We start from the raw sequence: 27,762 nt of genomic DNA, 5'->3' as shown, positions 1-27,762 counted from the left end.
CTTTTTTACTGCATATCATTTCGCCTTGCTTTGGACCAGTCCAGAGAGAACAATAAACAACCTCTAACTTACCTGTGTGGCTGTGTGTTTCAGTGAGAGATGTGTCACTTTTCTAATGTATCAGCTTATAGCAGAGATAGAAAACCACTCAATATTTTTAAAACCCTAACTGTAAAAGTAATAACGTTCCTACACACAGTAGTGGCTTTTATTTTGTAGATTACAGTCGCAGACAAGAACATTGCCATTCAATTTGTGTTACTAAACTCAAGTTCAAACTATGGGACCACCATCTAATTTGTCCAGATTCCTATATAAATATCTGTTGGCACTAACAGGTTTGTTCTCATTAAAAAATATATATACTGTAGTTCTACACCTGTCATCAACTATAAGATTATGTCCATGGTGACTCATCTACCCTTTTTTGAACAAACCACCACAGACTGTTCATTGTCTGTCCATTGCCAAATTACATTCATAATTGTGATTTACATGTTAAGTTGTGACTATAAATTAATGTCCAAGCAACAAATGTAGACACGTAGTGTATATTACATTACCTCAGTCACCACCATACAAATACTTTGTGCCTGTGGGTGGGAGAGAGACAGAGCTGAAGGGAAAGTGCGTGGATGAGCTTTAAGCCTCTTATTTCCACTTAGGGATGGACATGCTTATGAAACAGTGGCTTTAAAACATTCAACTTACACCCTTAAGATCAGGGGCTTAGATTTCTGGCTCACCACAACGTGTCTGCTTTGTTCCCTAATTCTGTCCTGCGTCAACCTTAAACTCCTTGTCCTGTCCGTGTTACAATACAGTGACTTTTCTTTTTTGTCGCAAGCAAATGGTTCATCAGCCGGATGCATGTAGGCTTAAGTCACACAGCAACAAGTCCCCACGTCCTCTCTACCTCCTCTTTATCTCCAGATCAGTTGCTTTGGTTTGGACTGGGGGGAAATCCTTAACACAATTGCGTCATAAATACGTCAATAAACTCTCATTCACTGACGATCAGGTACCACGATAGCCGCCATATTCGCATCCATGGCAGGGTAACGGTGCTCTCGGCCAGCGTATGGTCCAGTCATCAGCATCAACTATTCCGCGCACCGAGCTCCCGATTCCATCCGGATAGCGGCACCCAGCCACAGCTTGGTTCTGATCATCAAAGCAGAATAGCCGGACTTCCACAGAGGGGAAGACATGCAACGTGGAGCGGGGGTCTAGGTGGACTACGATGCCTTAGACTTAGAGAGGGATCCTGGCACAAGATGGAGGTAAACAGCGTTTGTAGTGAGGTGAGTTGATACATTTTGCGAGATTTGCATGTTGATTTGCTTAACATTGTTTTTTGCTGTCCCGTTAAGTTAGGTTGCCCTGCAAGTCTGGGTAGAGATTATATTCGCGTCACGATCTGCAGCGCACCGTGATGCATGCTAACACGCTAGCTAATGCTAACAGCTGGTTAGGTGTTTATTGTTGTTGCTACACTGTCCGTGTTTATTAGTTTGATAGCTGCCCGCCCAGGCTTTCGCAACCACTCTTTATTCCGCAGGAGAGGACGGGCCCTCAATCTAATGAGACATGACCTCCTCTTAGCTTTTGTTGTTATTTAGCTACACTTCTCAAGAGGAGTTTGCCTCATAGTTAGCTTAGCGTATGTAGCATTAGCATGTAGTTAGCTTGCTAGCTGACGGCTTGCAGGCTTGAAACTTGGACACAAGTTTGTATTCAACCTCCACCGTATTGTTAATTAAGAGCTGGCGAAGTGTTTTCATGTATCCATAGTCAGGCTATAGAATAGTTCGGCGACGTTACATGTATTCAAAGTTTAACACAAACGTTAGCTGGGATAAATTTGGTCAGACGTCTTCTTCACAAGTGAGGGCTGACTTGTCACCAGCACAAGTGATGCGGCTATAAGCTTTAACTCGTTTTTTTTTTTTTTTTAGATACGTAATAAGTAATCATTTGATAAAACTATTCCTCTAACGTACACAACTGACAGTATGTCAACTGCATTAGCAGAGTGAAGTTGTTGCGATTAAACATTACCGCAACATATTATCCATTCCACCAGGCTCCTAACAGGGGACTCTTAATGGAATGTAAACCCTTGTATTAATAATATCAATGTATCATTTTCAGAACTTTAGTGAAACCAATGATGCCTTTTTAAAGAGTGCTGTGTTGTGATAAATGTGGAAAGGTTCAGTTTGCCTTTGTATGGGTCAGATGTTTTTTCATGTGCAGCTAACCAACCTGACATCCTAAACCTCTCCATCTCTGGGATTCTTTGCAGTCTTTCACACCTACAGTCCAAACTGTCTGTCTGACTGCTGCCACTGTTTTTAAGCCAGCAGAAAGCTATTGCAACATACACTTTTGACCTAGTCCATTCTTTGTTGAGGTAAACTTTCGTCTCTGTGGTCATTTGGTAGACTTCTGCCACAACATTCGTATCTGTTGAAGGAGCTCAGTTTAGGTAGGTGACATGGAGATATTTGAAGAATTAATGAACTGTTTCAAAAGGGTTTTCATCTTGCTATGAATAAGCACTTTAATCTGCTGTTCACTAAATGCTGCACATTTGAAAGCTGCCAAGGTAACCGAAACGCATAAGTAAACATTAAAGCTTCTAGACACCTAAACCGGCCTAGTGGTTATACTGGTTGTTTAATGCACTTTGTATCACTGTTTGACTTTGAAGATGATATTTAACTAAAGTATTACATGCTGGTATCAGTGATTGTCAGATGATATTATGTATGGCTGTCAGACATCTTTCCAAATGGCTGGAAAAGGCTCGCCTGGTTGTGCTGCAAGTGTAGGCTGCACTCTGTTACAAGCCGTGATGAGCCACAGCAAAGGTGGGAGTGAAAATGTATGTGTGAATTATGACACAAGCACTGCCCTGGCTTTGGCTAGCCTGGATGTTATACTGAAGAGATGCACCAAGGCTTACATTTTGACACAATTCTGTGTTATGTCTTGCTTTGAAGTGTACATCCTGACTGATTTGAATGTTTATGTTGATAATGTCATACTATTTTGCCAAGATATTGGAAAGTGGTTTGTTGGCCTCTGTTCTGTTGATGTACCGGTGTGAGTGTATGTTGGTGGCTCCACCCACTGAGTGGGCTTGCGTAGGGCTGTGACTCATCTCCCCTCTTCAGAGGCTTGATAGAATTCAACACACAAACACCCAGGACTGAATACATCACGCAGGCCGAGCTTCAGCCCAGAATTGAAATATGCAGACCTGGTTAATGTCACAGCGGTCAGTCCGTTTACTTGCGGATGCTGAAATGTCTGACATTCCTCTGCTGACAATATCACAGAGTATGTCTATTTAAACAAACAAAAGAGAGGCATGAAACAGGCTCCTAAATATAACTGGGTAGAACAAAACATGTCTAGCTGTGGTCTTTAAAACATAAAATAAAAATAAAAAACTGTTCCCACGACTATCAGCTTAAAGCCATAAAAGAGCTTAGACATAGTTTCTCCTTGAGAGGTTGAATGCTGACTGCAGCAAATCAAACATCAGACTCTCAGAGCCAGTCAGACATGTTGTTTTTGTCCTGGCTGGGGATTAAGCTAGAATGCTAATAATGAGGGGCTTTATATGGACAGGATGAGAGCTGGACAGCTGGACAGGCTTAGAATATGGAATCCATACTGTTGACAACGAAAAGAGCCTGCGTTGGGAAAAGTGAAAGCGCACTGTTATTCCATGTGACTCATCAATTTCATCTGTTGAATCTTCTGTCATACGTGTGGGCGTGCAGCAGCTGCACTCATAATCCTGTTGAGTTGAAAACAAGGATGACAAAGCTTTGTTAAAGTGTTTACTGATGCTGACTCCGGATTGTTTTGGTTTCGATGCAGGTCAATGGGCATGAGATCATGGACGAGCCCATGGAGGAGGGAGAGTCTTTCTCACACTGTGTAAGTAATGATGGGCGTGAGGTCTTGGAGCATGTAGAATGATAGACCTGCAGTCTTGTGCGGCTGTCTCATACTGATACGGTTTGTGTAGGACGACGGGACGTATGAGGAGATTCCGATCACCCACCATGTAAAAGAGGGCTGCGAGAAAGCTGATCCATCTCAGTTTGAACTGCTCAAAGTCCTCGGCCAGGGCTCTTTCGGCAAGGTGAGGAAACTTGGCAGACAAATAAAATGTTTCCATCAGCGCAATCGTACTGGTGTTTGTGTCTTTCTGAACTTCTCTTGTTCCCTCAGGTATTTCTCGTCAGGAAGATCGTGGGTCCAGATGCTGGTCAGTTATATGCAATGAAAGTTCTAAAAAAGGCATCTTTGAAAGGTAACACAACTTTTGTTTTCGACCTACATCCTCACAAAACCCCACAGTGTAAATCATCCAGTATGTTCTGTCCTTAGTGTTGAATTTCTCTCTGTCGCTCTCTCTCTCTGTCTCTCACGGTCTCTTCCTGTTTTGTCTCTCCAGTCAGGGACAGAGTTCGCACTAAGATGGAAAGAGACATTTTAGTGGAAGTCAATCATCCCTTCATAGTGAAATTGCACTACGGTAAGAGAAACTCCTATTTACAAAGTCTACACCTATTTCATGTAGGGATACGCTGCTTATGTGCATCTTTATGTTTCAATCTGAGACATAATTTTTCAAAATATTTCGAGTATTATGATGGTGTAATCACACCAATTGCATGGCACGATTACATACAAAGTCAATGCAAAGTAAGATAAATGCAAATTTGAGGCGGGCCATTTGTGTATCCGCACAAGTTGAAATATTTCAAGTTGAGTGATCAAACTCGTGCAAGTAACACCTCTTCCTAACTGGACGCAACGTGAACGAGCAAACGTCAGATTGTTGATTATTGAGAACCTTTGGAGCAGCTCTGGGAGGCTATTCTGACATCCTGCAAATAAATTCAAGCAGAAACTCTCCATAAACTCACAAGTTCAATGGATGCAAGAATTGTGAAGGTGATATCAAAGAAGGGCTCCTATGTTAACCTGGAACTGGCCCTGTTAATGAGTTTGATTGAAATTGCTTTTGATTTCAGTAAACAGGACCTCCTAATGCTGCAAATTCAGCAAATTACCATTTTCAGTTCTTTAAAACATATACAATGTTTTGAAACTCGGTTGTGCATAATAATTTGGAACAGTGCATTTTGAGTTTTTTATTTAAAAAAAAAAAAAAATGTTTTCATTGGGTGGTTTGTTAAATGAAATTCGACTTATACCCTAACGGTCGGTGACTTGAAAGTTATACTGACTGTCATTTTCATCGACTATTTAGGAAAATCAGTGTAAAATATCATTGGCATAATAATTTGGAACACTGCGTATTTCCCAATGGAGATGTCCTAACCGACTCTGTGCATCAGCAAACAGGCTAAGCGACGTGCCGCTTGCCCTGGCGCTATTTTTCTGAAGTATCACGCATTCCTTCACCTCCAACCTATTTTTACTGGACAAAATGGATGCTGACATCCTTGACGTATACGAGGTTAGGAAGCGACACATCTTATATGATCCACAGCTGAGGAAATAATAAAAAATGATGACGTTAGTTATGAATAAATGAGAAATCACAACGGCTACAAAAAAAAATCTCATCCCCTTCTCACGCTGCGACATCGCTCATAGTAAATCTGAAAAATTGCACTCCATCCGCTTGAGTTCGGTTGCTGTAGGAAGAGGTGCAACGTGGTGCCAAGTGAATTTACATAGCTGTGTAAACACATTACATTACGTAGTTATTGAACAGAAATTAGTCCCAATTAGTCAAGTTTATTATTAGTTTAACACAGATTTCCACAATACACATTAAAACAATAATTCAAAACAAAAGGATCAAGCTAATATCTATCCAGATATCAAAATCATCATTGTTTATGTTGGAAAGCTGTTGCTATTGTAAGTTAGTTACACTGTTTACATGCATCACCCTAAGTGTCTAATTTGAAATCAGAACATGATTAACTTGCAGGAAATTGACATGTTTCCTTGTCTCCCAGCCTTTCAGACGGAAGGGAAACTGTATTTAATACTGGACTTTCTCAGGGGAGGGGATGTATTCACTCGCTTATCCAAAGAGGTAACCTTACGTCCTGTTACTTTAAGTTTGTTTGTAACTTTTTCTGTCCAAAAAGAAAAGTACAGCATGTCCTTATTATTCTATTATTTAATGGTCTTGTTTGCCTAATGTTTTAAACATGTCTATGAAAATAAGAATTACATATGCCACAATGTTCTTCTAGAAACCTTAAGGGATTGTTAAGCTGACAGCTACAAATGGAACAGGTGCAAATTTAGTGTGCAGAAATGTAAAAATGTATTTAATTAAAGCATAAGCACTGCCAAGTCATTTGTCTCTCCTGCTTTCTGTTTGGCCTTTTTATTTAAATCATGACTTGAATTCCTCATGGAATCACAAGTGCTTTTCTTAGAATCTTTATTCGCTTTTAGATCATCCGTTGCTTGTCAGTTAGATGCACAGATGAGTTCTTTTCAAATGCTTTCAGGGAACTCAAATGTGTGATTGTTCTCCAGATAGACCTTGTGTTGAAAGCATGTCTCAGAACCAAAGCAATAGCTGCTGGCAATGTCAAATCAACAGCTTGCTGAGCACTGTAACCTATTTGAAATGTTGTTGTTGTGACAATAATAATCTTCTGTTTTCTGTTTGTTTTTTTTGCTTAATATTGAAGTTGTCTTTTTTTTTTTTTTTCTTTGCTGCTGAATTTCTCTCCTCTTCTTAGTTCAGAGAGTAAATTTGTCCAGTTCTTATCAGGTTATGTTTACAGAGGAAGATGTGAAATTCTACCTTGCAGAGCTGGCCCTGGCCCTCAACCACCTGCACAGCCTGGGCATAGTTTACAGAGATCTCAAGCCAGAGAAGTACGAGTCCTAGACCTCACCTTCACATTTTGCCCACTCACACTCCAAGTCCCACAGCCATCTTCCAACGCCTTCCAACTTACCTACAGATATTTGTTCTTACTGATGATTTTTGACTTGCACATATAAACTGTACAACACCGTCCGTTATGACATGCCATAAGCATTACTTACAGAAAGTTGATAAGGCATTATTGAAATTTAAAATGTTTATTATTATTCTTTTACTTGGACATTGTTTTTGAACCATAACACATTAATGTCCAATCCCCCCTCCTTCTCCATATTTTCTATAATAAATTAGTGAATGGCTGAAAAGAGTTAGACCTAAAAGCAAAATGATTGTCTTAAATTATGAAGAGGAAATTATGCTATGAGATCATTTACATAATTACCCATATGCAGTATGCATGAAACATAGCCAAAAAAGGTGTTTTTAGCAGATGTTGTGAAGAGATGTTTAATCTTTTATGATAGATCGCTGATGAGAATTCAAAGGACATTTGGTTTTCATCACCTAAAAGAAAATCCATTCATAGTGTGTTCATTTCTCCAACTCCATCGTGTTGGAGTCAAACATGTATCATCATGCAATTCTCTTCCGGATGAATGTGTTGCAGTGTTTTTCTCTACTCGACACGCAACCTTCACCATATACAGCCGATCCTTTTTATGTTTCACAACTCATTTCTGCCCATAACATACATTGTCACACAGATCCGTACCAGCTAACACATTCTTGACTTGAGCCCAGCCGGAGTAGTTTCAGAATCTGTGACTGGATGTGTCCAATGTGGCTTTGAATGGAGTGTTATTCCTCATGATTAGCAGTCCATTGGAAACCTGCAGAACTTAGAAGAAGAATAGATTTGCAAAGATTTCCTCTGGGTGATTAAATATCATTGTTGTATTGTTGTTTTGAAGCTCACCTCCTTGGAAAACCTCTTATTGTCTTTCAGCATCTTACTTGATGAAGCTGGACACATAAAGTTAACAGGTATGTTTTTGACTTGATGCTTTAAAATGTAATGCAAATGTAATGTTTGATTTTATTTTATTTTTTTATTATTATTATTTATTCAAAAGAGTAATCGAATAGCCTAATCTAGTTAATAGCCTGTAATTAAACTTGTATTATATTAAATGTGTCTTTACTGAGAAACGATTCATGACCCCATGTTTGTCCGTAGGCTGGCTTTCCTCAACAGCTGTTCTTACGTTTCTTTTGCCAACCCCTAAAAGCATAAAAGTAACTATTGCATGGGACTGTTCAGTCAGCTGTGTATCTTACCATGTTTTTGCTTTGCATTGCTGTGTATGCAGACTTTGGTTTGAGTAAAGAGTCTGTAGATGTTGATAAGAAGGCTTATTCCTTCTGTGGTACGGTGGAGTATATGGCCCCTGAGGTGGTCAACAGGAGAGGACACACACAGAGTGCAGACTGGTGGTCTCTGGGAGTACTTATGGTACAGAAACCTTTTTTGTTTTGGTTTGCTTTGACATGTATATGAACTGATAAGAAAAAAAAATCTTGTTGATTATATTCCCGTTCTTTCGTTGTGTTTTTGCAGTTTGAGATGCTAACGGGGACATTGCCGTTCCAAGGGAAAGACCGCAATGAGACCATGAACATGATTCTCAAGTGAGTCATTAGGCACTGCATGATTAAGACACTCAAAGTGTGACAGAAGCGAGACAAGTTTTGATTTGTAAGTAATGATGAACCGTGGCTTTTTCTTTTTGTCCATATCTACCGGTACCTGTCGCTTTCTGCTCGTTTCCGCCCTCCAGAGCTAAGTTGGGAATGCCCCAGTTCCTAAGTCTGGAAGCCCAGAGTTTGCTGAGAATGCTGTTCAAACGTAACCCTTCTAACAGACTAGGTAAGTTGCATTACAGTTGATTGGGTGAGCATGTAGACCTGTTAGAATAAAAGAAAACGAGGTGTTGTTGATCTGCGCATTGCGCCACTCGCTTAGCTTGAGCTTGTTAACATTCTGGCATCCACTAAAATCACATGCTGGAAACCTGCTGGGAGAAGAATGTGTGAATGTGTTGATCCTCTGAAAACAATAAAATGACAAACGTGCCAGGGTAACTGAACCAGAGTGATCTGTGTCTTTAGGGGCCGGGCCCGACGGAGTGGAGGAGATCAAACGCCACGCTTTCTTTTCCACCATTGACTGGAATGTGAGCGCGCGCGCACACACACACACACACACACACACACACACACACACACACACACACACACACACACACACACACACACACACACACACACACACACACACACACACACACACACACACACACACACACACACACACACACACACACACACACACACACACACACACACACCTCATTTCTCACAGACCCATGTAAGTCCCCAGCTTCTGTTGAGGATTCACACCTAACAAATGGTTGGCTTGGTGAGTTCTGGCCATCATTCTTGGCCACGCCAACTATAGTTTGTGTTTGTGTCTGGGCAGAGGGCCAGTTCTCACTGTGTGTGCACTAATAGCCCTGCGTGAGTGTTTAGGAGCCTTTGCTGGACCGGGCTGTAGAGGGATGGGAGCGGGTTAATCTGGGAGGGGGCGTCACTCTCCCATATGTTCACACACTGCAAACAGCCTGTGGTGAGGTTTGATTTTCTAACATGTACAGTATTTGTGTTTACTGTATGCGTTTTCTTCTGCAGAAACTGTACAGGAGAGAGCTCCAGCCCCCATTCAAGCCTGCAGCGGGTAAACCCGATGACACGTTCTGCTTTGACCCCGAGTTCACCGCTAAAACACCTAAAGGTAAATGATCCAAACCTACACACACACGCACACACGCTCTGTTCACATGCTTTTGAGATTAAAAACAACAGCCACTCCTGCAGCCCTGGAAACTACAACTCAGCACTGCAAGAAATAACTCCCAATTTCATTGGGTGTCTGTATGTTCAAATGTCTATATTATGAATTATCTCTGTATGTTCAGACTCCCCAGGTATTCCTCCCAGTGCTAACGCCCACCAGCTCTTCAAAGGCTTCAGTTTTGTTGCTCCAAACCCTATGGATGAGAACAAGAGCTCCCCGCTGCTCAGCATACTCCCCATAGTGCAGGTGAACACACACTGTGCAAATGTCCTCTATCACAATTTACACTAATTAATTCTTAGCATATTATCTCAAAGACATGAAGATCACACACAGATATTCTTTTACTTTTTAGCCTTTGTATGAAGCTCAATTGGTGTGCAAAAATTACAGAGTAATTTCGTACACCTCCAACAGTGGACTTGCCACATTGCAACACCACTAGCTAACTAACTAGAAGTGTCTACCACTTTACAGATTCCATCTTGCAGGCACCACCTTGTACCTGTTAAATTATCACAGCATTTTAGTTGACAAATCTCTCTTGAATATTTTTCGAGAGTACACTTCCTTTCTTGATTCTAGCGGCTGCCTTTCAATCTGACAATATTCACTGCAGACTTAAATGTTGATTTCTGTACAAAGAAGTCGAATTAGGATCCAAATTGATTGACATGATGGCAACTGCTAAAATTAAACCTAGCTGCAAAACAACCAAAACGATCCTTTAATAGTGGGGCGAAGTCCCTCCTCTTCCAGTGGTCCCCATGGAACATTAATTCGTAATAAATATGTACGGTAGTGAACGTGGATAGACAAAATGTTTTGATCCCGCTTGAATTGAGTCATAAATTACACATACGATGTTCGTCAATTTAAAAGATAATTTTCCAAGTGAAGAAAGTCTCATTTTGTTGTAGGTTTGTCGTAGTACCACTAGGGTTGGGCTTCTTTGGATGTAAACAATTCTGATTCTTCCTTGCGATTCCGGTTCTTTGAGGGGTGGAGTTGAAATGGGTCACATGCCTATTTTCACAATAAGAGGAACGTTTTATTTTGATCCAATGGTGGTTTGCAGTTTCACAGCTTTTTCAATGTGAAATAAAACCTGACTAGAGCGCTGCTTACTGAGCTCCACGGCTGCAACACAACAAGCGCCTGGCTGCTTCGGAAACCCAAACTTGCGTATATTAAATTGGGAAGCGATGATCGGATTTGAAACCGATCAGTGAACTACATCTCGTCTCGCGCAATATGCCTCACCTTGCTTGATGCTCGGCTTGCTCGTTAGCTAGCTAGCTAGCTTAGCTCTGTTCCACAACACATGTAACGTTATCTTACCTGATGTGTTTTATCCAGTGGCTTTTTCTCAGCGGAGAAGCGAAAGAACGAGCAAGATCCGCTGCTCATGTGAGTAACGTTACATCCCGGTGGGGTGGCAGTAGCTCAGTCTGTAGGAAGTTGGGTTGGGAACCGGAGAGTTGCTGGTTCAAGTCCCCATATGGACCAAAGTATGGTGGTGGACTGTAGCTGGAGAAGTGCCAGTTCACCTCCTGGGCACTGCAAGGCACCTAATCCCCAACTGCTGGGGCGCCTGTCCATCGACAGCTGCAGCCCCCTCACTCTGACATCTCTCCATTTGTGCATGTATAGGTACTGTGTGTGTATTATTTTTAACACAAACAACAGACATCATAGCTTCAGCGAGACGTCATCCATGCGACTGTAAAGTGTGTCGTCTATCTAATTACGTATTTTCACAGTCTTATACAGCAACAGTTTAACGATAAACGGAGACTTTCATGACTTGCAAATATATCTTTTAAACTGACGAACATGATATGTGTAATTCATGGCTCAATTCAAACAGAATCAAAAATAACTTGTCTTTCCCCATTCACTATGATACATATTTTTTTCCGAATTAAGGTCCCATTGTGGTCCACCAGAAGGGGAGGGACTTCGCCTCTCTATGGTTGTTGTGTTCCACTACACTACACACACACACACACACACACACACACACACACACACACACACACACACACACACACACACACACACACACACACACACACACACACACACACACACACACACACACACGCGCACACACACACGCGCACACACACTCGTCCTCCCCCCATTCAGCATGGCTCAGTTTATGCCCATAACTGCTATTTTGATAGCATTTTGCCGTTACGTGATTTGTGAATAGGGAACCAATGCTACAATGTCGGTAAATCTGCAATGACATTTTTGACTGCTGAATATGTAATAACTTCACTACTGCAAGTTCCACTCTGTGAACAGAAGTGTTAAAATGAATGCGGTGGAAGCACACAGCACCAGGTTTATGTAGGTTGTTTTTTTTTAAATTAATTTCTTCAGTTGATGTTAAAGGAGACCTATCATGCTCATTTTCAGGTTCAAATTAGAACACATTTACACGCGTTCAAAAACACATTCATTTATTTTTCTCATAAATCATCTTTTTCTCTGAATTTACCCGTATTTACCCTCTGTCTTAAATGCTCCGTTTTAGCGCCTGTCTCTTTAAGCCCACCTCCCAATAAAGCCCAGTCTGCTCTGATTGGCTTGTGAGTAAAATATGACACACCTTTTGCAAAGATACACTGATACAAATATCCTGCTTGATCTACTTTAAAAAAACTACTTTTTGCATCAGATTATTATGTGTAGATCCAAGAAGGCTAGTCCATTCCTGCTACAGATTTCTGACCGTAGTCAGACAGAACAGGAGGAGACATTTTGTTTCTCTCACTATGCCTCTAGGGTCACTACTCACTCTAAAGCGAATCAATGTCACTCTCTCACTCGCTCTACAACACACGCGCGCCGGTTCACACACGCACACACACCAATGCACAAGTATAAACTTCAGGCCACTTACGTATGCAACGGCAAAAGCTCTGCATGGGGCCTCCATAGGACCGTAAATCACATTTAAGACGTCAGACTGGGGTCACGGGGACCTCATCCAGCAACCTTGGGTTTTAGGCGACTCACAACACTAACTGTATCCTAACCTGTGGCTCCTCTCACAGAGTTGTGTGGGTGTAACTAAGAAGATTGTCTGGGGTTACATAAATACATATTGTTAAGGAAAAAAAATTGCACAATGTCTTGTATTTATTATATATATATATATATATATATATATATATATATATATATATATATATATATATATATATATATATATATATATATATATATATATATATATATATATATATATATATATATATATATATATATATATATACACACACACACACACACACACACACACACACACACACACACACACAAACTTTTTACTTAGTTTTTCAGTGTAGTTCTCAAGCCATGTGTTGAGATACTCCGATGGCAGGCGGTATATTCTAATGAGCCTGCATGTGACATCTGAATGGGAGCCAAATCTGAATGGCTTGACCTGTTAATTCTGATCTAGGCAGCCCACAAAAAACTGATTGGGTTGTTTTATTTCAGTTTGCGGGTTGGTAGGCACTCCGTTTACCCTGAAAAGTGATATGTCCCCATTTAAAGAATGTAACTTAACAGTTAAAATCTTGTTCTCTCCAGATGCACGGCGGTTCGACCAAGTTCTCTGATCTTTACGAGCTGCAGGAGGACATAGGGGTCGGCTCCTACTCCATTTGTAAACGCTGTGTACACCGAGTCTCTGCCATGGACTATGCTGTGAAGGTAGTAAGTTATTTTTGTATGTATTTTTTTAAATCTACTAAGCACCAGTGTTAATTTTCTCTTTTCTGCTCCTCTAGTCTTCAGGCCTCCGATGCATTATGTGTCATGGTCAATATCAATAGTTGCATTCATGCTGTGTGACAGCCTTTTTTGAAGTTGTTCCTTTCATGGTCAGCACCTCTTGAGTACCTGTGTTTGATTATTTTTATTTTTATTTTTTTTATTAAAAAGAGTGCAACTCCACTCTTAGTGAATTTGTAAGCCATTTAGAAGGTTGTGGTTTGTCAGCTTTAAAGAGCCCTGTGATTTTAAAATCCTTGGGAACTAAATTTTCACATATTGGAGTGTGGGTTCATAAAAGCCTCTGAATGTGTGAATGAAATTGAGGAAAATTAAGAAAGCATTTCTATTGGCCAACAGACCAGCAGGGGGCAGCACCGCTTCAAGCTACTGAAACCATAATGCTGCTATTAATATCTAAGCTAGTTTAGATTGTGAAATGCTTTAATTCTTTGCCAGTACACTGTAATTTGACTCACTGCTCATATCTGTGTTTCCACGTGTCTCAGATTATAGACAAAAGTAAGAGGGACCCCTCTGAAGAGATCGAGATCCTGATGCGATACGGACAGCATCCCAACATCATCACTCTGAAAGACGTCCGTAACCTTTGTGTGTGCAAGCATTTCACGGCAGTAAAGTTTGTAGTTTGTCACCATACTGATTGTGTGTGTGTGTGTGTGTGTGTGTGGTGTATGACGAGGGCAGGTATGTATACCTGGTGACGGAGCTGATGAAGGGAGGGGAGCTGCTGGATAAGATCCTCAGGCAGAAGTTTTTCTCTGAGAGAGAGGCCAGTGCTGTGCTCTACACCATCACCAAGACTGTTGACTACCTCCACTGCCAAGGGGTGAGGAAACACTTGTGTACATATTGGAGCACAAGTGAAAAATGTGATATCTTCTTCTAATGTTTTTTTTCTTTTTTCCTCCTCCTTCCCCAGGTGGTACACCGAGACCTGAAGCCCAGTAACATCCTATATATGGATGACTCGGGAAATCCCGACTCCATCAGGATCTGTGACTTTGGATTTGCCAAGCAGCTTCGGGGAGGCAACGGCCTGCTGCTCACCCCCTGTTACACCGCAAACTTTGTGGCACCAGAGGTGAGAGGGGAGACAGGATGGAAGAAAAAGAGAGAACAAATGCCAGAGGGAATGTACGACTTTGAAAAACTGATTAGTTCTGTTGTTAAAGCCTGTTTCATCCAGCGGAGACTTTTGGCTAAAGTCAAGCCCTACCTGCTACGTAATGATTTCAAAAGAGTTATACATGCATTTATCGATTAGACTACAGTAACTCTTTACATGTTGGGTTGAATCAGTCATATCTTCGTCGGTTACAGCTAGTCCAGAACCCAGCAGCTCGGCTTTTAACCGGGACTAAAAAGCACGAGCAGAGCCGGGTTGGCTCAGTTGGCAGAGCCGGGTTGGCTCAGTTGGTAGAGCCGGGTTGGCTCAGTTGGTAGAGCAGGCACACCTATATGCTCAATGGTGTTTTAAGCCCCCAACGCCGACTTCAAGGCCCATAACCATAGCCTAATCCTAGTGCCTTCCAGGCAGCGCTGCTTGGAAGACGACGTGGGGGGCTTACAACACCAAACACCCACAAATACTGAGAGGTTTATTCCTCAACGCAGAGGTCCAGGGTCCAAACTGTGACGATTTCCTGCATGTCTGTCTCTTAAAATTGTATTGCTTGTTTTTAATATTTTAAATGGGTTGTTGCCTTCTTATTTATCGGCGCTTTTACCTGTCCACGCTCCTGTCAAAGCACTGATGTCGTCCAATCAGATCCAGGTTAAAAAATAAAGCTGGCCGAGCCTTTTCAGTGACTGCTCCAAATCTCTGGAATAGTTTACCTATTTAAATAAGAACTGCTCGGACCGCTGAAACCTTCAAGTGCTTGCTTAAGACCCACTTCTATTCATTGGCTTTCAATTCAAGTTGAGCTTTGACACCTTGACCTTTTCCTACTGTTGTTTATTTTGTTTTGTGTATGGTTTGTGTATATTATCCTTTTTTTCTTTTTTAAACGTACTATATAAGTAAATTTGAACTGAACTTAAAAACCTGTACACTACAATTTTTTAAATATGGTGAAAGTGATTTAATGTGGGAGAGGATAGGTAGTAAGCATGTAAAGAAGAGTTTTTTTATTTTTTATTATTTTTTTATTCCCATTGTCAATATAAGTCCCTAATGGTTTGCCTTTCTTGGTTTGTGTGGGTCCAGGTACTAATGCGGCAAGGTTATGATGCAGCCTGTGATATATGGAGTCTTGGAGTTCTACTGTATACCATGCTGGCAGGGTAAGACTTCACTAAAAAAAAAAATTAAACAATTAATAATGGATAATTTGGCTTCAATGTGGGAGGGAATGATTAATCGTGAAGTGTCCAAATGTCTTAAACCAGTCTAATGCCGTGCAAAGATGGAGCTCCAAATAGTCTACATCATTGCTCTGCTTACTTGCTTTGCTTGTGCTGTATGCGTTCTGGAGCACTTTTTAGTTGCAAATTTCTGATAAATAATTGTCAAAGTGCCAAAGACTAGTATACAATAGACTCTGTGAATTGAAATACAGCATGCGTTTTCCTAATTTCTTCTTTTTGCCCCGCCAGGTACACGCCGTTTGCTAATGGGCCAAACGACACACCAGAAGAGATTCTTCTCCGGATAGGATCTGGAAAGTTCTCTTTGACAGGTGGCAACTGGGATACTGTATCGGACACCTCAAAGGTACACATACTGACACTCTGTCGCTTCACACAGGCGGCGTATATTTGAAGCTAATTTTCATTATTACTGTGACTTTTAAGGTCCCATGACATGGTGCTCTTCGGATGCTTTTATATAGACCTTAGTGGTCCCTAATACTGTATCTGAAGTCTCTTTTATATAGACCTTAGTGGTCCCTAATACTGTATCTGAAGTCTCTTTTATATAGACCTTAGTGGTCCCCTAATACTGTATCTGAAGTCTCTTTTATATAGGCCTTAGTGGTCCCCTAATACTGTATCTGAAGTCTCTTTTATATAGACCTTAGTGGTCCCCTAATACTGTATCTGAAGTCTCTTTTATATAGGCCTTAGTGGTCCCCTAATACTGTATCTGAAGTCTCTTTTATATAGACCTTAGTGGTCCCCTAATACTGTATCTGAAGTCTCTTTCCAGAAATTCAGCTTTGGTGCATAATTACAGCCACTAGAGCCAGTCCCACAATGAGCTTTCCTTAGGATGTGCCATTTCTGTGTCTGTAGCTATTGAGGAGGAGAAAGGGGGTGGCAAGGTGGAGGGTGGGGGTGTGTCCTTGACCAACTGCCACTTTGCTTGTTTACAAATCATGACGTCTCTCTCTCTCTCATGGGGGGGCCAAATTCTCTGGGTGGGCAAAGCAGAGAAAGGGGAGGTAACCTTGCTCCTTGTGACCTCATAAGGAGAAGATTCCAGATCGGACCATCTGAGCTTTCATTTTCTCAAAGGCAGAGCAGGATACCCAGGGCTCTGTTTACACCTATCACCATTTCTAGCCACTGGGGGACTAAAGGCAGGCTGGGGGAACGCATATTAATGTTAAAAAAGCTCATAAAGTGACATTGTCATGCCATGGGACCTTTTTAAAGCATATTTTCTAGATCTTCTTAGTCTTATATTATTGATTTCCCTTCCCCCCCTCTCTTTTAATGTATGTAAAGCACTTTATACACTTTTTTTTTTTTTTTTTTTTTTTTTTTTTGAAAGGTGCTACATAACTTAATTTAAAAAAAGTCAGCAAGCAGTAATCACTTAGCCTATATAACAATTTGGCATATCGAAACAAAATTAACAATTACCAGTCATACGCCTTAAGACCTTAGCTAATGTCAACAGTTAATTGCGGTTAAACAAAGAAACCGCAATTATGTTAAAAAAAAAAAAATGGACAATTATGTAATAATTGTTACAGGCTTAATTGTGTGTTTATCCATCAATGAAAAATCCCACTTGAAATAACTTGATGTTATTACTGTATGTATATTCTATGTTCCAGGACTTGCTGTCCCATATGCTCCATGTGGACCCTCACCAGCGATACACTGCGGCGCAGGTTCTCAAGCATTCCTGGATCACCTGCAGAGATACGCTACCACACTACCAGCTCACACGCCATGACGCACCTCACCTCGTCAAGGTGGGTGTTTACATCCACCTACTCAACACACGGACAGAGACACAGCAGCAAAAACACAGCCTCCATCATCTTCTACCATGTAGTCGAATTTAAAGGCAGGTTGTACCTTCCAGAGATGCGATGTAACGAAGTACATTTACTCAAGTACTGTACTTAAGTACAAATTTGAGGTACAAGTACTCTTTTCTCTTTTTGTCACTTTCTTCTTCTACTCCACTACATTTCAGAGAGAAATATTGCACTTTTTACAGCTTTAGTTACTTTACAAATTAGGGTTTTTGCAGACAAAACACATATATTAAAATTAAACTACCCAACAATATAACTGCCTACAAGTGCAGCTGAAATGATTAGCCTTAAGTATAAACTTAGTTGACTGACAGAACAGTTTGGATCTTTTCCAGTTTCTAAAATGTGAGGATTCTTCTGCATCGAGAACTTTTACTTTTAATACTTTTAAGTACATTTTAAACTTAAATGCAGGACATTTACTTGTAAAAATAATTACATATTTTTACTTAAAGCTCTATTGTGTAATTTTTTGAGTGGATTCTTAGCAAAAAAAAAAACTTCTTTCACAAATATGTGCTCATTCATGTGTAATTACTTCCACCAACTATTCTCGTAAGCATAGAATCTGCCATTCAGAATCATTCAGAATAAATATGAGCGTGTCGCATGTATTCTTCCATGTTGCGCCTCCATCTTTAAAATACATTAGCCAAAGAGGGACATACCGCCGCCTTTCGTGCTTTTACGCTCAGTGGCACCGTGACGAATGCCAGGGGGAGATTACACATGACCGCCGGCAGATTTGAAAGCCTGTTGAAGATGGAGGATCACGCTGATACTTTACTAACATTAGCTTGCATTCGTTTGGGAACCTGATAGCTGATGTTAACAATGAAATGGTACCAAAATAACGAAAACCTAAAACTATTATTACACTGGAAGGAACACTCACGGACAAAGTCGTACTTCTTGGAATAATACGGCCACCGTAGGAGTTAAAACACGATCAGAATGGGAGGGGCTAGAAAGTAATAGCCAATTGCTTATATACACTTTCTCCGCTAGATGGGAGAAATTCTTACACAATGTAGCTTTAAGTAATTTAAATGCAGGACATTTACTTGTAACAGAGTATTTTTACAGTGTGGTATTAGTACTTTTACTTAACTAAAGGATCTGAATACTTCTTCCACCACTAGTTGGGACACATGTTCTCACATGTGTTGGCCTAATGGGTAAAGCCCCTTTACTCAGTGTTTCTAAACATGGAACCACAGCATCTCCCCGAACCAGAAAAGGTCTCAACTCTGCTACGTGATGTCATACCCTTGCAGTGTCTCTTGACATATAATGCTTGGTGATTCACACACTTCTAACCTCATCTAATACTAATAGCAGATCCAACAGAGCAGATGTGTCCATCCTTCTCTTATCTTGCCACCTTTCCCGGTCAGATGCTTCTTTTCAAATGGAACTCATCAGGTTCTATTTTTGACACAACCTATGTGGCACTCAAGTGGTTCACGAGAGCAATGTTGCTAGGCGACTGACAACAAAAAAGTATGTTGCCTTTTTCTCTTTTTAAAAAGAAAAATTACAAAAAATGGCAAATCATTCTTTTTTAACTCCAGCACTAAGTTTAGGAGCGATAGGATAAAGAAGGTAGATAACAACAAACTGACGTAAAAAAATGAAGGAACTTTAATGGGTACCAACATCAAAACCTCAGCGTACATCACAAATCGTGACCTGGAAGCTATCAGAAACTTTCCACTTAGAGTCATGAGAACCCTCAACATGACCACACTTGAAGGCACAATAAGTCTGAGTAAAAACAGCACAACAGGGCAGCCTGATCATCATCACCCCCCATTAACTCCCTTCATCTCCCTCTGCGGGATCCCCGAGCACTCCCAACTGAGTGCTGCAGTCTCTATCACTCTATCGTCTCCTACAGAGAGACGTTGTCTGGGCAGCGTCCTTGCTGTATATATAGAGGCGCTCTGATATTGCTGAACTCTTCACCCAACCGTGCAGTGAGAGGCCAGCTACCCTTCACAGGAAGCTGCTTCTATCTGTGATTTTCCCCCCCCTTCCTTCAGATGAAAGTCAAAGCCTGTGATCATAGGTGAGGGTAGGAACAAATATCAACATTAAATTGAGAGCTTGGCTTTGTGTCTGTTCTCTCCTCACCACTTTAACTACACACAGACTCACAGTCATTTTGACCCTCAGCATATCACCTAAACATCTAACTTGGTATCATCATTCCTCTTTCTCACTGTGTGTTCTGTAGAGATGTTTATTCATGTAATGCAACAGGTAAGCAGACATGGCAGACTTCTGTATTACTTCTGGCTTTTGGTGAAAAAAAAATCGTACCTGTACCACTCAGGAATACAGGGCCCTATCTTGCACCCGGTGCAGTTGTCAGTTTCCCGTCCAGCGCCACATCATTTAAATAGCAAATGCACCTGCGCCCATCTGTGCGCTCATGGGCGTGCATGGTCTTATAGGGAGGTGTGTTCAGGTGCATTCTGGGCGTATTTCTATCTTGAGGCAGCCGGAAGTGGTTTTGCCATTGGCCAACAAAAACCTGGTCTAAAGTCAATAACGCAGCATTTTATTGTTATTATTAGTAAAATGTGCGTGTACGCTATGATTGTTACACACACACAGGGACACAGCAGCACACAAACATGCAGAAGATTAAAAATGAAAATATTACAATGTGAAAGTATTATATGATCTGCTCACGCACTTTCACTTAATGCACGAGCAGATCAGTTTCTTCTCCTGAACATCTCTCCTTCCTGCTCAGCAAATCCTCCATCATAATAGCAATGTGCCGAGGTCCAAACGCGCCTGGCTTTTAAAGGGAATGGAAGAGGACCCTCTGATTGGTTTATTGCATGTTACGCCCAAAACTCACCAATAATAATTTTTTTTGGCACTAGGTACAACCCTTTTGAACCATGCGCATGGCGCACGGAACCTTTTTTCTGCCGGTAAACTAGAAAATGTGGTTTTGGACACCATGCGACACATTCCTGTAGAGTTTTCATGCAGTGGACATCCTGTTTAACCTCCCATTTCTGCGTCCTGGTGACTGTGAAGGACTGCGGCATAGGTCACTGTCATGTCTACGAAGCCGTTGTAATGCATGAGTTGTGACATTGCACGTTATCCGAGGATCGTATCCCCATTAAGGGATGCACCTGGTCAGCAGCAATGTTCAGTTCTGACATCCAAGCAAAGCTTTATTGATAGATTTCCAGTGTCATTACCAGACAGTACAATTGTCGTCATGTAGGATGGATGGTTCAATGGACACATTGAATTGTACCTTTCTATTAGCACAATGCGGACCGTGCATAATTTTTCCACTCGTCAGTCAGAATTTTGGTGTTGCTGACTGTGGACCCGTCATCCTGCCCCTCATCAATCCCACTGCTGCTCTCACTGATCTAGTTTTGCTCTTCTCCTCTCTTGTACATGTGATTCAAGATCTAGATGGGTGGATGGACGGACTTCATTACACCATGTTCCAAATTATTATGCCAATGATATTTTACACAGATTTTCCTAAATAGTCGATGAAAATGACAGTCAGTATAACTTTCAAGTCACCGACCGTTAGGGTATAAGTCGAATTTCATTTAACAAACCACCCAATGAAAACTTTTTTTTTTTTTTTTTTTTTTTTTTAAATAAAAAACTCAAAATGCACTGTTCCAAATTATTATGCACAACCGAGTTTCAAAACATTGTATATGTTTTAAAGAACTGAAAATGGTCATTTGCTGAATTTGCAGCATTAGGAGGTCCTGTTTACTGAAATCAAAAGCAATTTCAATCAAACTCATTAACAGGGCCAGTTCCATGTTAACATAGCGTCAACGTAGCCCTTCTTTGATATCCCCTTCACAATTCTTGCATCCATTGAACTTGTGAATTTATGGAGAGTTTCTGCTTGAATTTCTTTGCAGGATGTCAGAATAGCCTCCCAGAGATGCTGTTTGGATGCCAACTGCCTCCCACCCGCATAGATATTTTGCTTGAGGATGCTCCAAAGGTTCTCAATAGGGTTGAGATCAGGGGAGGATGGTTGCAGTGGGCCCAGAAATACATGAAGACACATTTTCAAACATTCTTGTTTACTGATGAGTGCCTTGCAACCCTGGATTGTCCAGATGGATGGAGTAGTGGATGGTTGGTGGATGGCCACCATGTCCCAATAAGGCTGCGACGTTAGCAAGGAGGTGGCGGAGTCATGTTTTGGGCCGGAATCATGGGGAGAGAGCTGGTAGGCCCCTTTAGAGTCCCTGAAGGTGTGAAAATGACCTCGGCAAAGTATGTAGAGTTTCTGACTGACCACTTTCTTCCATGGTACAAAAAGAAGAACCGTGCCTTCTTGCCATGTTGCAAAGAATACCTCTCTATCATCTATCTATCATTGGCTGCTATGGACCTAAAAGGAGAGAAACTCATTGTGTGGCCCCCATCCTCCCCTGACCTCAACCCTATTGAGAACCTTTGGAGCATCCTCAAGCAAAAGATCTATGAGGCATTTTGCATCCAAACAGCAGCTCTGGGAGGCTATTCTGACATCCTGCAAAGAAATTCAAGCAGAAACTCTCCATAAACAAATAAGTTCAATGGATGCAATAATTGTGAAGGTGGTATCAAAGAAGGGCTCCCTATGTTAACATGCAACTGGCCCTGTTAAGATGGGTTTGATTGAAATAACTTTTGATTTCAGTAACCTCCTAATGCTGCAAATTCAGCAAATGACTATTTTCAGTTCTTTAAAACCTATACAATGTTTTGAAACTTTGTTGTGCATAATAACTTGGAACAGTGCCTTTTGAGCTTTTTGTTTTTGAAAAAATTGGGTGGTTTGTTTAATTAAATTTGACTTATACCCTAACGGTTGGTGACTTGAAAGTTGTACTGACTGTCATTTGCATCAACTATTTAGGAAAATCTGTGTAAAATATCATTTGCATAATAATTTGGAACACGGGTAATCCCAAACTGGGAAAAGACTTTGTAACAGCAGTAAGTTCCAAGAACATGCAAACATACACACATACAGAAAATACAAGAAATATACTAAATATAAGAGATAATAAATGAGATAAGATAACAAAAGATAAAATTCCAGCACACCTACTCAAAAAATATACTTAGAGGAGTAAATGTACAAATATATATACAATCAGATCTGACCAATATTAACTATTGAAATGCCTCGCTGCACACCGCAGCCATCAGGAGGCGTTATTTGCTCATTGTAAGCTCGAACTTAGTCTCTTCTTTGAACTTTCATCAATTACACACCTTTTCTGTCAGACTGGATGGTTCACCAGTTTGACTGGTTTCTGTGTAGACGCGCTGATGTGTGTAACCGAGGCAGTTGTGATTACATGAGCGATTACATGAGCATGTGTCAATGTTACTGAACCTCTTGACCATGACTGCCTACACCGTGGCCCTTAGTTTTTGCTTATAATTTTGATTGTCATGTTTTTTTTTACTTTTTTAAGATGCATCTGCAAAGCTCTACCCAGTGTTAGGTTTTAGTGCTGCACATTTTCAGATGATGTCGAGTATGACTCGTTTCTGATTCATTCTCTGGATAAGTGCGTGGTACAAGATAAACAAACAAACAAACAGCTTCCCACTGGACAAAAAAACCCACTAACACCCACTACCATCTGGCTTTTGTCTTTGGTGGGAAAGGTTACAATCTGCATTCATTCTTGGGACAAATGACTCTGCAGTAGTCCCAGTATTTGTGGGCTTCAGCTCCAACCGACTGTGATGGAAACATTGCGCTAATTTTTGCCCCTTTTCCAGCGTTATGCTTTGACACACATCTTCTCAGTGACAAATTATGTCTGTCTCTGTGCACGTAGCACTCGAAAACATCTATCCAAATTAGTCTGCACAGATATAAAGTAACAAACGTAATAATTTCACTGGACTCCATGCTGCTTTCTAGTTTCTACTGTTTACTAAGTAACACCAGTAAAAAAAAAAAGCCATACTCAATGGGCAATGGGAATGGAGTCTTATCACCTATATTATTTTTTTGGGCTTTTCTGCCTTAATTTTGACAGGACAGCTAGGTGAGCGAGATTCAAACCCTGGACCTCTGTGTCGAGGCATAAACCTCTCAGTATATGTGTGACTGCTCTACCCACTGATCCAACCCAGCCACTTTTAGTGTTTGTTTTTTTCACATTTAAAGACCAGCATACAGTACAGGCCAAAAGTTTGGACACACCTTCTCATTCAATGTGTTTCTTTATTTTCAGGACTATTTACATTGTATATTCTCATTGAAGTCATCACAACTATGAATGAACACATATGGAATTATGTACTTAACAAAAAAGTGTGAAATAACTGAAAACGTCTTATATTTTAGATTCTTCAAAGTAGCCACCCTTTGCTTTTTTGATAGCGCTGCAAACCCTTGGTGTTCTCTCAATGAGCTTCATGAGGTAGTCACCTGAAATGGTTTTACCTTCACAGGTGGGCTTTGTCAGGGTTAATTAGTGGAATTTTTTCCCTTATTAATAAAAAAGCAAAGGGTGGCTACATTGAAGAATCTAAAATATAAGACATGTTGTCAGTTATTTCACACTTTTATGTTAAGTACATAATTCCATATGTGTTCATTCATAGCTTTGATGCCTTCAGTGAGAATCTACAATGTAAATAGTCATGAAAATAAAAAGGAAACACACTGAATGAGAAAGTGTGTCCAAACTTTTGGCCTGTACTGTATGTGTTGTGAAACGTTTGTTAAAAGCACTTGAATAAAGAATTCATGTTGTTTAGTTTATAACAGTCTAAAGGAAATGGTACATCATAGTGTGGTTTAAACTCACTACTTACATTATTTACAATACTTGATTTACAGCTGATATGTGAAAAGGTACACAACCTTATTTGTTTAACAGTAATTGAGTTTACTACGAACCGTCACAGGAAGTGCTTTAATTTTGAAAGAGTCTACACAGAAGTTGTCTGTTGTGTACTCTTGCTAGCTTGTGTAATGAGATCAAAGTGTGACGCTAGATGCAAACATGACCATCATGCTGAAGTTCGTTCACTTTCTTGTTTGTAAAACTGCAACGTATTGAACAGTAAATGTTCACAGTTAAAGACAAGCGTTTTTGGTCGTCATTTGAAGCCATTCCACTACAATATAGGCGCTAATTTTGGTGGAAAAGCTCTGCTGGCGGTAGAAAGAATTGCCATTAACCTTAACTAGCATAACTCAACCAGAATCTGAAAAAAAATGTCAAGATGAATGCTTATTTTGCTGAATGGATAAAGATAATTTATCAGGGTGAAATGAGCATCACAAAATCAAAAAAAACTGGGCTTGTTTAGTACCACAAAACCGACTGATCTCCTGTGAACACTCTTTAGGAAAATAATGCAAACTTACAACACACACACACACACCAGCAAAGGGTTAGTCAAGTCATTTTATTTGTATAGCACATTTAAACGAACAAGAGTTCACCCAAAGTGCTTTACAGGTAGAGCAGGGAAGGCAGAAACTGTATGCCTTTTAAAGATACATAATCAAGTGTGTAAGGTACCATGAATATAGTTAGGCAAAGGTAGAATTAAATAATGTAACGTAGAACAAAACCGCAATGGAACAACGTTTGCAAATACAAAAAGATTTATCACTTTGAGTTTTTTTTTTTAACATTAATATGCGTTCCCCCAGCCTGCCCATGGTCCCCCAGTGGCTAGAAATGGTGATAGGTGTAAACCGAGCCCTGGGTATCCTGCTCTGCCTTTGGGCCAATCAGGAATCTTCTCCTTATGGGGTCATAAGGAGCAAGGTTACCTCCCCTTTCTCTGCTTTGCCCGCCCAGAGAATTTGGCCCACCCATGAGAGAGAGACATCATGGCTTTCAAACAAGCAAAGTAGCAGTTGGTCAAGGCCACACCCCCACCCTCCACCTTGCCCCCCCCCTCTCTCCTCCAAGGCTGTATTTCAGGAAAGAGACTTCAGATACAGTATTAGGGGACCGGATGGATGGATGGATGGATGGATGGATGGATCCAAAGAGCACTATGTCATGGGACCTTTTAAAAAATAAAATAAAATTAGGAATCAAAGGGAGTTAAAAGCAAGAGAGTAAAAATGCGTCTTCAGATTTGATTTAAAACTAGCAATTGTTTTACATGATATGGGGTGGGAGGGAATTCCAGAGTTTGGGGGCTACTACAGAGAAGGCTCGATCCCCTCTGGTTTTTAGGCGTGTCCGGGGGAGGACCAGGAGTTGTTGGGTTTGGACCGGAGTGCCCTGGTGGCAGAGTAAGTGGACAGGAGATCGGAAATATACGGAGGGGCTTGAGTGCTTTAAAAACAAAAAGTCAAACTTTAAAATCGATTCTGAATTTCACTGGCAACCCATGAAGCTCAGCTAAAATGGGAGTTATGTGGTCATACTTTTTCGTGCCAGTGAGGAGTCTTGCAGCAGCATTCTGGACCAATTGGAGTCTGTTTAAATTATATTGGGTTAGGCCTGTGTATAGTGAATTGCAGTTGTCTAAACATGAGGTAATAAAAGCATGAATGATTGTCTCGAGATCGTTTTTAGATAAAAAGTATTTCAGCTTAGCTACGGTTGTAAGCTGGTAAAAACTACCTTTAACAACAGCTGACTAGGTTATCAAAATTAAGAGAGCTGTCAAAGAGAACACCTAGGTTTCTGACCTCGCACTGTAAATCTGATGACCAAGGGCCAAGGGTATTGCTCAGGTTTTTTGTAGAGGTGGGGGATCCAAATAAAATCTGTTTTCTTTTCATTCAACTGGAGGACGTTTGCTGCCATCCAGGATTTAATGACCTCCAAACAGCTAAAGTTAGTAGAATTGCTTCGAAGCTGGAGTTTTGGATGTATTTAAAAGTTAAAGTCAAGTGTTCACCGTGTTGTGTTCCAGGGAGCCATGGCTGCCACCTATTCAGCGCTGAGCCAGAAGACGAGTCAGCCGGTGTTGGAGCCCGTGGCAGCGTCCAGTCTAGCCCAGAGACGCAGCATGAAGAAACTCACCTCAACAGACATGTAGACCCAACCACCGCTCGCCCTCCAGTGTTGAACACACACACACACACACACACGCACACACCCCGACCGAAGTTCTGGCCAGTCAGACCTACTGTCTCCCTTTTTAATCTATTTATTTGACTCACCCAACATATGCACTCTCACACTGGACGAGGTTGCATTGTGAAGAAGTCAGCTGAAGAAGAAGAGGGGGAACTCACATATCAGTTACTGCTGGGGAGACAGACTTGTATTTATTTCCACAGCTTTCATATGCACTTGCCCTCCTCGCCTTTCATTCTCTCTTCCCGCGTGTGGGGAAGAGAAACACACCAGCTGATGTTTTCCTTCACTGTGATTGGCTGATTCAAAGCTGCTTCGGTAAACTGTGCCCCCCCGCCCACAGACACACATACACTTCTCTTCATCTGCGCTCTGCCATCCTCCTCAGTTCTCTCCCCTTCCCTTGTTGGCTTTTGCTGTCTTAACTTCTTTTCTTTAACGTGAGGTAATGGTTTATGTGCGACAGTGTTGGCAGGATTTTAATGACTGAGGGACATTGTAAGACTGTTTCCTTGCTTAAAATTAAAAAAAAAGATGATTCTGCTTGTGGCAGATTAAAAAAAGTCCATCTGGATCAAAATCATCTGCCAACACTTTTGTTACATAAATGTGTGTGTGGACAGAACCTGTATTTCTTTTTCCCTTAAGATGCACCGTCTGCGTGATGCCAGAGAATGTCTAATAAGGGGAGAACTTCCACTCTCGGGAAAATTCCGGGTTGGTACAATGGGGCTAATAGGGAGTGAACAGGCTCTCCATAGACCGGCTCTGGTGATGCTAACAATGTATCCGTAGAGGAAAAATAAGCTGCAGATGGACAAAAGAAGGTGGAACATTGTGTTCACGATGACAGAAATTCTA

At 41.0% G+C, this 27,762-nt stretch overlaps 2 protein-coding genes across 4 annotated transcripts in view; both read left to right on the top strand.

Moving 5' to 3' along the window:
- hdx (highly divergent homeobox) overlaps positions 1–71 on the top strand; it is a 9,297-nt gene extending 9,226 nt beyond the window's left edge. The window contains exon 11 of the mRNA XM_028589294.1: positions 1–71. This exon is cut by the window's left edge and continues 460 nt beyond it. The gene's annotated coding sequence lies outside the window, so the exon portion shown is untranslated.
- Positions 72–927: 856 nt separating this feature from the next.
- On the top strand, positions 928–27,762 carry rps6kal (ribosomal protein S6 kinase a, like). 3 transcript variants are annotated; one of them, XM_028589345.1, is made up of 22 exons: positions 928–1,304; positions 3,898–3,957; positions 4,049–4,165; positions 4,255–4,336; positions 4,481–4,561; positions 6,024–6,103; positions 6,800–6,906; positions 7,866–7,903; positions 8,230–8,372; positions 8,478–8,548; positions 8,698–8,786; positions 9,029–9,093; positions 9,608–9,710; positions 9,895–10,019; positions 13,383–13,508; positions 14,075–14,164; positions 14,257–14,415; positions 14,509–14,670; positions 15,799–15,875; positions 16,188–16,305; positions 17,597–17,737; positions 26,735–27,762. In XM_028589345.1, exons 1-22 carry the CDS (start codon positions 1,278–1,280, stop codon positions 26,858–26,860), a joined length of 2,187 nt encoding a protein of 728 aa, XP_028445146.1. In that variant the 5' UTR covers positions 928–1,277; the 3' UTR covers positions 26,861–27,762. The 3 variants fall into 3 exon arrangements, with proteins under 3 accessions (XP_028445146.1, XP_028445147.1, XP_028445148.1); XM_028589346.1 differs by having other exon boundaries at positions 930–1,304; positions 13,383–13,505; XM_028589347.1 differs by lacking the exon at positions 928–1,304 and adding an exon at positions 1,476–2,491.

This window comes from Perca flavescens, chromosome 10, assembly GCF_004354835.1.
Source record: "Perca flavescens isolate YP-PL-M2 chromosome 10, PFLA_1.0, whole genome shotgun sequence".
In the NCBI taxonomy this organism is placed as follows: Eukaryota; Metazoa; Chordata; class Actinopteri; order Perciformes; family Percidae; genus Perca; species Perca flavescens.
Note: the sequence above shows the minus strand (reverse complement) of the source record. Positions and strands in the feature narration are given on the sequence as shown.